The sequence below is a fragment of the Marmota flaviventris genome, chromosome 2 (genome assembly GCF_047511675.1).
Source record: "Marmota flaviventris isolate mMarFla1 chromosome 2, mMarFla1.hap1, whole genome shotgun sequence".
Lineage (NCBI taxonomy): Eukaryota > Metazoa > Chordata > Mammalia > Rodentia > Sciuridae > Marmota > Marmota flaviventris.
The window spans coordinates 188,813,563-188,825,539 of NC_092499.1; the positions used below are offsets into that span (position 1 = coordinate 188,813,563).

At 52.0% G+C, this 11,977-nt stretch overlaps 1 protein-coding gene across 7 annotated transcripts in view; it reads left to right on the forward strand.

Annotated features, from left to right (window-relative positions):
* Pkig (cAMP-dependent protein kinase inhibitor gamma) overlaps positions 1-11,609 on the forward strand; it is an 86,545-nt gene extending 74,936 nt beyond the window's left edge. For all 7 annotated transcript variants that reach the window (XM_071608953.1, XM_027945147.3, XM_071608952.1 and 4 more), the window contains 2 exons: positions 6,403-6,576; positions 10,864-11,609. In XM_071608953.1, the coding sequence (XP_071465054.1) occupies positions 6,426-6,576; positions 10,864-10,943 (231 nt within the window). In that variant the 5' untranslated portion in view covers positions 6,403-6,425 and the 3' untranslated portion in view covers positions 10,944-11,609. The remainder of the gene's footprint in view (positions 1-6,402; positions 6,577-10,863) is intronic.
* Positions 11,610-11,977: the final 368 nt, after the last annotated feature.

An 11,977-nucleotide genomic window follows, 5' to 3' on the forward strand; every position in this document is an offset into this window, starting at 1 on the left:
CGTGGAGGGGAAAGCTGGGCAGATCTAAGCTCTGTTTTCCAAGTAGGAATGACAGGACCTGGTGACAAACTGAATTGTATGTGGGTGGTGAAGGAGGAGGAGGATCAAGAACAGATCCAGGTTTCCAGCTCCAGCAGCCTGGGCGGCTGGCGGTGCCTTCACTGAGCTGGGGAGGCTGGAGGGGCGAAGGCTGGGGCTTGACAGGTGAAGCTTGCAGTGCTGATGACGTAGCCAAGTGCCACACAGAGGGGCTATTAGTCACAAATGCAGAGTCTTAAGAGAGTCTGGAGTTCTCGGGGGTCACAATGTACACTATTTAAGGGATAGACTAAGAACTACTCCAGGGACTACATGGAGAATAAGACTGTGGTCCTGGGGGAGGGGCTCTGACAGAAAGGTCCCCAGAGGAGGAGGCCACTGTGTAGTGGCCAGAGAGGTTGGAGGGAAGCCAGAGGGTGTGGTGTCTGGTGGCCCTCTAGGTCTGAGAAGAAGTCAGTCAGAAGAGGACAGACAGTTGACTGGGGGACTGGCAACATGGAAGTCACTGAGAGCTTTGACTGACTCCAGCTCCCAGCCTCCCCTTCTCACCACGCCACCTCCCAAAGCAGCTGTCACCACCACCTGCCCTGGCCTGCCTGTCTGCGGGGCTTTGTGCCTTCTAGGTGTGCAGGCCAGGGCCCAGCTGGCTACCTCACCCATGGCCACTCTTTGAATGGGCAGCAGGCCCTGCGCTGGTGGAGCTGTGCTGATGTGTCCCTAGGGCACTAGAGAGAGCTTTGGTGCCAGCCGCCAGCGGGCTGAACGTGGCAACAGCCAGCAGCCCTGCCCTGCCCTGGCTCCTCAGAACGTGTGGCGCTTGGGCCCTGCCTCTTCTGCCCGTCTTAGTGCCTCTTTGGTTCTGGCCTCCCATCCCAGAGAGAAGCCGCTGCTCTTTTTGAATGTGGGGAAGGCTGGTTCAGTAGACCCTGGTGTTGCCCTCAGGTGTCCACAGCCCATTCTTCTCTCAGAGAAGCCTCACGGAGCGTTGGCCCATCCCAGGGAGGCCTCCTTCACAGCACCGAGTCGCCCTCCTGTGCTGTGTCCTCTGCAAAAGTCTGCTTGCTTTTTGCATGATTTTTGAAAATATTTAACTTAAAAAAAAAAAAAAAAAAACAGGAAATGACCTTTGAAGTATATTTGGAAAACAATTTGGAAGTGTCATGGAATCTGCCTGAGCAGTGGGGGCTACTAGCTCCGACTTGGAACACACCATGTAGCTCTTGGCAGAGTCCGGGGTCTCTTCAGTTTACAAAGCTGGGGAGAATAGTAAGACCCAAGGGAACAGTGGCTTCCTGTGGGGAAACCTGACATGCCTGAGTGAGCACCTGCAGGACCCAAAGAGCCGGGGTACAGTGCATGGGTACCTTCCCTTCCATCCTGGACGTCCAAGGTCAGTCAGATGCCCCACCAGCATTCAGACCCCACAAAGGCCCCGCCCCCTAGGGATGAGGAAGAGGAGGCTTCTTTCCTTAGCAGCCCAGGAGGCTCAGGCTGAAGTGAGAGATGTCAGCCTCACTGACTCTGGGCTCTGCCTGGATTGGTTCCTGGCTCACTCTACCTTTTCTGTCATTTTAGCTCAAAGTCACCTCCTCAAGGAGGACTTCCCTGACCATGCCACCTCTAACCAAACCATCCACACAGCAGAACACTCTCCTGTCCTTCTATCGCACATGTCATAATCTGCCACAATTGAGGAATTTACTTGTTCTTTACCTTCTTCTAGCAGCAGGCTATAAATGTCTTGTTTGGCCTCCGGTGTGTCCTATACCTGGCACAGGCATGAAGAGGATGTTAGTGGTCAGTGAATGAATGAGTTGGCAAGGCTGGGAGAGGGACTTAAAGCTCACATTTCAATTTTCCTTATTTAGATGTGGGGAAGGAAGCTGGGCAAGGGGAAGGGTCTCAGTGAGGCACTGAAGAAGGACCCATAGGTTCTGGTCTCAATGGCACCTTTAAGCACAGAGGAAAAGCATCAGAAGGTCAGTTTCCCCAGTCTCTCCCCCCTCAAGTGGACTAGACTAATGTTCTATTAATCACGCACGTGCTTCTTCCGCTCCCCCACCTGACCAGGCTCTGGAGCATCATTGTCTCCTTAATCTCGTGAGCCACAGGTTGTTGCTTTGTTCCCAGGTTGCTGAGGTGAGGGGAGCTGTCCAGAGTCTCCCGACTGGTAAGCAGGTGAGAACAGCCCAGACTACAGGAACCAGCTTCTGTTTGTCACCCTCATGTCACAAACAAACCCATACAAAATGTCATGGATAAGGGTACCCATGAAACAGAGCAGTGAAGGGAAAGCTGTGCTTTGCACCTGTCTGTTCATCATCCAGGTGTTGCCCTGTGATCCTGTGGAGAGGCAGTTAGGCCCTGAGGACCCCTCCTTGTGAGTGAGTTAGATGCCCCTATAAAAGGCTTGGGGGGGCTGCCTCTTTTGTCACTTCTACCTGCCTCCTACATGTGAGGCACACTGTTCCTCCCCTCCGGAGGACACAACAATCAAGGCAGCATCTTGGAAGCAGACAGCAACCCTCACCTCAAAACCCTGAAATTGAGGATGCTCGTACCTCAATCTTGGATTTCCCAGCCTTCAGAACTGAGAGAAAGAAATTCCTGTTCCTTATAAATTGTCCAGCCTCAGATATTTTGTTTTAGTGGCACAAAATGAACCAAGAGGAATTTTTCTTAAAAGTCCATCAGTAGGAAAGAGATTAAATCAGTCTACAGTAGAGAGACAACAAAATACCCTGTAGCCAATAGGAAGAACAATCTAGCTCTATAAGGACTTAGGATTTATTTCCAGTGTCTTGATACAATCACACTACAGTGGTTTCAAGGTGATTTGAGATTGTTTCTAAAACATATTTTTAATTGAAAAAAAAGAATGATGGAAAATAAAATATTGTTTTTAATAAAAGAAAAGGGAAGGAAAGAAGGAGGGAATTTGGAGATGTCATAGACTGGAAGGATCTAAGAAAGGGCTTGCGTGGGGAAGGTGTCTGGGGTAGGCTGGGAGGATTCTGAATACTTGTGTCTTTCCTCTTGTACCCTTTGAGCTTTATGCCACTTTCACACATAGTCAAAAATTATTTGGGGGCCAAGGAGGTAGTTCAATGACAGCATGTGTGAGATCCCAGGTTCAGTCTCCAGAACCACAATAATTAATTAATTAATTAAAAATGATATGAGTGCTTTTATGTAAAAAATTTTTAATATAAAAGATTTAAAAATTACTCAATTTAAATATGTGATTGTACAATTGAGGCTTTTTTTTCCCATTTGACAATATATGTGAAGATTTCCTCATATCTTTTAAAAATATTGCTGGGTATGGTGGCACACACCTGTAATCCCAGTAGCTTGAGAGGCTGAGGTAGGAGGATCGCAAGTTCAAGGCCTGCCTCAGCAACTTAGCAAGGCCCCAAGCAACTTATTGAGACCCTGTCTCAAAATAAAAAATAAAAAGGACTGGGGATGTGGCTCAGTGGTTGAGCGCCCCTGTGTTTAATCCATGGTACCTCCCCCCCAAAAATTCACAAACATCATAATACCTGAATGATACTTCATTTGAATATAAATTAGCATATTTATATATTTCTCCATTTTATAGTTGGTTGTTCTGGAATTTTAAATATTATTGCAATGAACATCTTTGTACATTTATTTTCATGCACAACTGGGATTATTTTCTTATAATAAATTATTATAAACTGACTTAATGGCTCAAGGATATTAAGAAAGTTGAGGTTTCTTGTTTCCTATTGTTAAGCCATTTTTAAAGAAGTCCTTGGTAGTTTACACTCTCAATGACAGGATTTGAGAATAACCATTTGCTTTGTGTGACGCCCTGAGTTTCAACCCCAGCACCAAACAACAAAACAAAACCCCTAAAATGAGAGTGACCATTTACTGGCACAATATCCCACTCTGAGGATTCTTTCTTTTATTTTCCCATTTGCTTTTAACTTTAAAGAGCAGAATATGAGCACATATGAGCACAAATGTGTAAGAGAAATGAGAATCTGATACACTGGTGCTTTGGAACAGAGGGCTCTCAGGGCCCTGCAGAGATGGGGAGGGGGCAGCTGAGTGAGCTCCAGATGGCTTGGTGGGTGTGTTCCAGGACTGGGCTTTGAGCTTGTCAGAGTGCCCTCTCTGTGCCAGGATGGGCAGCTTTCTGTCCTGGGAAGCTTGTAGGGTCAGGCGGGGCAAAGCCCCAGGGTGTCTGTCGCGGAGTGAGGCTAGCATTTTAGATGAGCTTGTAACTCCATCCCAAGGTATCCTCCTGGAGATACCAGACAAGAAGAGCAGCACTCTGCAGGCCTTTCCCAGGTCCTGAGGCGGAGACAGTCCATCATCCCTAGAGAGGTGGTGGCAGAGGGGCTGGATGGATGCCTGGATGGATAGACAGATGAAATGTGATCCTGGGAGCGGTTACAGAGCAGATGCTCTCCCCCAGGTGCTGCTCGGCGGAGGGTGCAGGGATGGAGCAGCCAGAGCACAGCTGCTGGGATTGGTCCTGTCTGTTTGCATGGTGAGAAGCTTCCTGTTTTCATGGAGCTGACTCTAACCAGAGAACAAGAGCTGAAGAAATCGAGGCTTCAGGGGACAGAGTGGTGTGACAGGGTCAGACCCTTCCCATGAGCAGCAGGTACAGGGGAGCAGAGCCTAGGCCTAGGACCCAGAGGGTCTGCTGAGGCCCTTCCCATTCAGGCTTGTAAACTTAGCTCAGACGCTGTGCCAGCCATTAAGTGAAATATACAAAGCATAAATTCCTGGTCACACTACCTTTGCTATTATTAGCATTGTCCTCATAATTTGGACTGGTGGTTATGCTATTGTTACCATTATTACAGCAGCCCATTCTCCTGATATGAAGACTTGAGCACTTTCCCGGTAGGGAGAGGGTTGAAGTGAAACTGTGACCTACAGAAGGAACTGCCTCTGGGAATTCCTTTAGCTGAGGAGGAGCCAGAACCCCCACCCCTCAGGCAGCAAAGAAAGATATGCAAGGTGCGCCATCTTCTGGATAGAAGGGGAATCGCCTTACACAGAATTTTGGCCCTGCTTTTGTTTTACAGATGGGGAACTAGAGGCTCAGAGAGGGTCAGGTCTTTGTTCCAAAGAATAGGCTATAAAACACAATGTGTAGTATGATCCCCAGATAATTTTTTTTGGGTGTGTTTCAAGCCCAGGGCCATATGCTTCTTAATGTATATGGCTCTTCTTTACAGCTGTGGCTGTCTTCTTCTCATTCCTAGGCTGTTCCTCAACCACGAGGGCTGTTAGTCCCCATCTCAATAGTAATGATTTCTTCTTTCATCTCTTTCCTCCCTTTATACCCCATCTTTCTTCTGAGCGCCAGCCCCTTTGGTCCCTGTATCTACTCCCCCTGTCCTCTGGGAGGGCTCACAGGCCATACAAGGTTGGCATCACTAACTAGAACTCTTAACTTCACCCCCAGAACTCGCCTTCACTCCCCAGGTACTCTGCTGACATTCCCTGTTGAGGAAGCCACACCGCTGTCCACCTACTTATTCAAGCGCAACCTAAGTTCCCCATCAAACAATAACTATTATGGATTTGTCCTCCAAATTACATCTCAAGTCGGCCTCGCCACCGCCTTGCTCCACCATTGTCTTCTTGTACCGGAACTCCACGGAAGTCTCCCAACTTCCTTCCTTCCAGGCCCAGCTCCAGCTAGAACCCTGAGTCATCTTTGAAACGCACAGCTAATCATTCATAACCTGGCCTGATACCCCTCAGAGTCCAAGTTTCAGATGTGGTCTGACCCCTGCCCACCTCAGCACTGTCCCCAGTGGCCCTGCCCCACCATTCTCCAGCCTGCTGGCTCTTTTGCTTTTCAGCCCACCATACCCTCCTTCCTCAGAGTCTTCACAGGTGCATCACAGAGAAGATGTTCCTTCTCTGTGATGCTCTTCCTCTCACTCTTCATCTAAATGTCTGTTCATGTCACTTTGCCAACTCCAGCCTTGGTCAGGTCCTGGCAGTCACTCAGCACCCTGCATTCTCCCTCACAGGGCTGCGCACTGTGGTCCTGATGTAGGTGCTGGGTAGTTGGATGCTGCCTCTGGTAGATCATAAGCTGTGAGGGCAGGGACCATGGCCAACTTGTTTGCTGCTACATCTACAGTACCTAGCCAGTGCCTGGCACATGATACTGATAAGTGTGTCAATGTTTCCTTAGAATAAAGGCTGTGTTCTTTGAGATGGTGGTGGTGGTTGGCTGTGTCGGGGGCTATTGATTTTGTTCTTTGTATTTTCTGTGCTTTCTGCTCTGTCTGCAGTGAAAAAGGCAGTAGCTGTCATTCTGCCTCACCTCTGCCCTCCTGCCCCCTGTCCCCACAGGCCCGAGGAGCGATGCAACAGGCATGATGGAGGTCGAGTCCTCCTACTCGGACTTCATCTCCTGTGACCGGACGGGCCGTCGGAATGCCGTCCCTGACATCCAGGGTGACTCAGAGGCTGTGAGCATGCGGAAGCTGGCTGCAGACATGGGCGAGCTGGCACTTGAGGGGGCAGGTCAGATCCAGTGGTCCTGGCAGGGGAGAGGCTGGCACCCGCGTCCCAGATTACCCCTCTTCCTCAGAGAAGCAGCTGCACTCCAGTCAGGCCTGCTGATAGTGTCAGAGACCAGCCAGTCTCTAGGTTGGCAGTGCCAGCATCTCAGGCCCCAGAGACTCCCTGGCCAGGCATCCAGGGCACTTCCCTTCCCTCTCCCCAGTCCACTCACCGGTCCTGTCATTCTCCTCCAGGATACATTCAGCTCCCTCCACTGGGCGCTGGCCACTACCCCACTTCTCGGCCTCCCTGTACCCACTCCCCCACCTTCCAGCCCACCCCTACAGCCAGCAGGGTCCCTTCTACCCATCTTCAGCTTAGAACATCTCCCTCCCCTCTCCTGGAGCTGGGGCTGCTGTCCTCTTGTCCTTGGTCCCAAGCTCAAGAGGGCAGATGCTCTGAAAAGCGCCCCTAACAGCTAAAGCCTCCTCCCCAGCCATGTGACTCTCCTCACCCTCAGACAAGGTCTCATTTGTTGTAGCAGCTCCGAAATAGCAGGGGCCTGTTCTTCCTGGCACACAGCAGGTGCTTGGTGACCACGGGCCAAGAAAGGCCCAGAGGAAAGGTCACATGTACCATTCAAGTATTGTCTGGGACACTCCACTTCCTCTGTGTCTCCCTCCATCCTCCCAGAAAACCCTGCTGGGCTCAGGTCCAACCTGTCTGCTCTGGGCTCTTCTGGGAAGCCTTCCCTGGCCCCTGCCCTGGCCAGGGCCCTTTCCTCTGAGAAAGGCTTCCACAGCACCTCCAAGGCCAAGGTCGTGACTATCACATCACTTCCCACAGGGCATTGGAGCTTTGGGCTATCTGCACCCACCTCTCCAGGGCAATGCTTATAGGATGGTTAGAAGGAACTCTGTTGGCTACAGTAACAAGCTGGGGGAGGGGTGGGAGTGGGTGTGAGGAGGCCAGGAGGAAGCCATAGTCTTGCCTAGCTCTGTAGAGCCCCAGCCTAGAGTTCTTGGTCCTTGCTGCCCAGAAATAACCTACAGGGCCAAAACAGAAGACTTCAGAACCTAACTCTCATGTTATAGGTGGACAAACTGAGGCCCAGGGAACTATATTAACTTGCTGGGTGGCCTGCTCAGGGTCATCCCGATAGTCTTTCTACCTCGAGAAAGAACCCCTGACCCCTGCTGCAGGAACCCCACGCACCCACACCTCCTGTTTGAAGGTCTGCAGGCTCTCCCTGGTGATGTGGCCCAAGTGCCTTACCCAGGTGTGGACGCCACCTCAGCTGCCATCCTGCTCCCCTCTCCAGCCTCAGTTCTCACTTCCTCCCTATCCAGACAGAAAAAAGTTTTGTTTTCAAAACTGCCCTATCAGCTCCTCTGTCTGGTTCTTCCTTCCTCCCCTGCCTGGCTGCTTCTCACTTGTGAAGACACCTGCTCTGCTGAGAGGCCTTGCCTGACCACATCCCCCTCAGAGAGAGGCCCCCTTGTGTGGGCAACCTCCTTAGACCCCTTACCACAGCTGCCCCCCCACCCCTGCACTAAGCTGCTCCAGTGTGCTTGCGGTGCCTGGCAGTGGTCAGCACATGGAAGATGCTTACTCAATGGCTGCTCCCTGCCAGCTGAACGGACAGCATGCTCAACTGTCATGCTGGGCGCATTGCCAGGGGCTCCCTAAAGGCTTCTGTGTCCTCCCCCTCAGCTCTGGTAAATTTTGTCTGCCCCCCCCCCATTCCAGCCCTTGTGGCTACTCTGCCATGTACCCAGGTCCTTCTAACATGGTCTGTACTGTCTGACTCAGAATCCTTGAAGTGTCTGGGTCCTTAAGTATATGACATTTGTCTGCCAGAGTGACTGACCTTTGGGAAGGAGACATGAGGACAGAACATTGTAAGAATGTGAAGCACTCACAGTGGAGTCCAGGCAGGAGTGACTGTCCAAGATCCCTCACAGGAGGCCTTAGTGAGCAGCGTCATCAGGCGGGTCTGGACTGAGCTAAGTCCCGGGACTCACTGAGTCAGAGCCTCCAAGCACTACTTCAGAGGTCCTGACCCAACAGGCCCATGCTGGGACCCAGAGCAGCCTCTCCTGCTTAAAGCTTCCAGGAGGCTAATTTGCAGCTAGGGCTGGGAAGAAGCTGCAGCTGCCCGGCCTCCCCAAGTCTGGGGCCTGCTCATGTATGTTAGCCCAGGCAGCAGCTGTGCACAAACCTTCCGTCTTTCTTGGTATTTCTTATGTAGAGAGCACAGCTGTTTCCTTATTATGCCTAATAATGAGAGAAGCAGCAGGCCAGGCGTGGAGAAGCCAATGCCTGCCCTCCATGGTCAGCATTCCTGATCCCACTCTGCAGCTGCTCCTGAGGGAGGCCAGGGGTGCTAGTGCAACAGGAAGTGCTGGAGAGCCTTCTCTTGGCCAGGGACCCAAGGCTGGCACAGACGAAGCCACCAATGGTTGAGCCTATTCCACTCCCACATGCCAGATGACTGTGGACGGCCCCAGCCCCTGTGGTCTGAGTGGAGTGTCGCCATCCTGCTTTATAGCTCAGGAGGCAGAGCTTAAAGAGATCAAGTGACTTGTCTGAGGTCCCACAGCAGAGGAATAGCAGAGCAGAGAACAGGGGGGACCTGTTCGCCAGGGCAGGAAGCTCAGAGCCAAGTAAGGTGTCACATGGTAGAAATGTCACCTAAAGTGCCGTCTAGTTGGTCAGGCTTCTGGAGGCCAGAGGAGCCTTGAAGGGCCAGGCCCTTGTTAGATCCCATCACAGGATGTAAGGGAACCTGGGGGCAGAGGTCAGAACTGGCTGGAGAGCCAGACTGCCACCTTCTGCCCACACAGTCACCACCTAACTAGCACTCCTGTCCTGAAGCTGCCTGAGGGCAGGGTGAGGTCATGCAGACCTTGGCCTTGGTGGACTGCAGAGCACTGTGCTCTTAGAGGGTGGATTTTACCAGCTCTGGCAGCATGCAGGTGCTCTCCACCCTGATCCAGGCAGGGCAGCTCACCTCTCTGAGCCACATTTTTTCACACGCATCATAACCATAATTGCACCTGCAGGTCGCCATGTGGATCGTGTGGGGAAGGGCCCGTGGCCTGCAGAGCCCAAAACTTAGCATAGAGTTGGAGGGGGCGGGGATCTCCTTAGTCACAGGTGGGGCTTAGCCTGAGAGCCCTAGATGGAAGTGTGTCCTATGGGACTATATTTGCGTGCAGGCCCTTAGTGAGCTTGGAGGGCACCTGGTGACTTTTCACAGTTCGTCACTGGGGCTGGAGATAGAGCTAAGTAGTAGAGGACTCGCCTAACACGTGGAGGCCCTGGGTTCATTCGATATTGAAAAGAACAAACTGCACCACTGACTGAGCTTTGCATGCACACCAGCCCTGTGTGGGCCCCTGCTAGCGGGGACACAGAGACTGGGGGTACTGGGAGTGAATGGTACTTCATCTCCGCTGCTGGTGAAGGGGGTGCTGGCAGGGCCTTCCCCTCCCACTTTCCACAGTGGGACAAAAGCAGCTGGGAGTCAGGAGACCCAGCTCACACCCGCCTCATGGCACAAGTGGCTCCTTAGGCTGCTGCCGCCCTCATCCCCCGACCAGCCCAGGTTTCTAGCTGGATGGGGTGAGGGAATCGGGGAAGTCACCAGCAGTGTGATGCACACCAGGATGTGCCATCAGACCCCCAATCCGTGATGCAGGCCATCCCTGGCACTCCTCAGCTGGCCTGGTTCAGTGCCTTCAGGACCAGCTCCCATTTGCTGAGCACCTGTACCGGCACCTGCTCCCTCTGGGAAACTGCGCAGGTGCATTGACCCTCAGTAGCCTTTTGTCTTGTGCTCTTGGCACTGGTGCACAATCCTGACCTCTAATTGACCTTTTCTTCTTCTTCTTTTGGGGGCAGGGGTGGTACTAGGGATTGAACTCAGGGGCTATTGACCACTGAGCCACATCTCCAGCCCTATTTTGTATTTTATTTAGGGACAGGGTCTTACTGAGTTGCTTAGTGCCTCACCACTGCTGAGGCTGGCTTTGAACTCTCAATCCTCTTGTCTCAGCCTCCCAAGTCACTGGGTGCGCCGCCACGCACCTGGCTCGAATTGAATTTTAATTTCACTAGTGACACTGCATTTATGTGGTGAGATGTAAGATATTACAGTGCAGGCTGAAGTCCCCTTTGGCCACCATCATCCTCATCCTACTCCACCGGGCTAGCCGCCATTATCAGCTTGCCAGCCGTTCCCTTCTGTGCTTTCCATGTGTGTAAAAGTGCCTGAGAAAATGCACTCTTCCTTCTCTCCTCCAGAAGGTCAGGCAGAGGCCAGCACCGCAGACAAGGAGGCCAGCAAGCCACCTGAAAGCAGCGATGGGACCGCTTCACCTTGAGTCCAGCCTCATCCATGGAGGCTGGAGAGAGCCTGCTGTCCCCTATGGAAATGAACCCTGGCATTGGCCCAACCTCTTCTCTGAGCCCATGTCCCAGGCCAGACAGGCTAGCCTGAGAGGCCCCTCAGAGGCCTCCATGGCCCCTATTCTGGACAAGCCCTCTGCCCACACCCCTGGGCTCCAACCTGTCCCCCTCCTTCTCACTGAGCCCAGGCACATCTGGAGACACTGTACCCATGGGGTGTTATTTATTCAGCTGGTACTGGGCATGGGCCACATCCTGCCTACCTGGGAGCAGCCGACATGGGCACACTTCTTTCAGGGGGGCCTGGACAGGGACCATATCCCACCCAGCACCCCTCCTTTCCAACCCTAGCCTTCTCAGTCAAGACCTTCTTATCCCTTTTTTAAAAAATACTTTTAAACTTTTTAAAAACTTCAAACCTTTTTTCAGGAGAGAGAAAGGGAGCCGACAATCATTGCACATTTTCTGGAAGCCATCTTAAGCTCAATTGACCATCTGTGCTGCTCTGGGCTTTCCCACACGGAGCTTCGCAGATCCGGTTTTAGAGAAATTTGGGCTCAAAACTAAATGAGCAATTCTGTGCCCTTTTTACCAAGATAAGTGACAATTAGGCCCCAGGAAATAAATAATGATTTGTGTGACTTGGTTCAGGTACTCTCTTTTTTAAACAGCAAAGCAGGAGCAAGCTTTGTTTTCCAGGGTTTGCAGTCAGCTGGGCTCCCTTGCCAACCAGGCTCCCACTGAGCTACTGAGAAGATGTGGCTGCCAGCACACTCCTAGGTGGTGACCTCTGATGAGTCCTCCTCTGCCTCACCCTCTTTCACCCCATTCACGGCTTCAAGAACCTGAAAGCATGGTTCCCCTTGAATCCTAGAGTAGAGTGGGAGTGTGGGAGCCTTGTGTATTCTGGAGGAAGAACCTGGGCTCCTGCACTGGATGCCCCAGCTTCCCATTTGAGGCCTCCATGAGGCCCTTGGGCCCTGCTGCTCGTCCCAGGAATTCCTTTCAT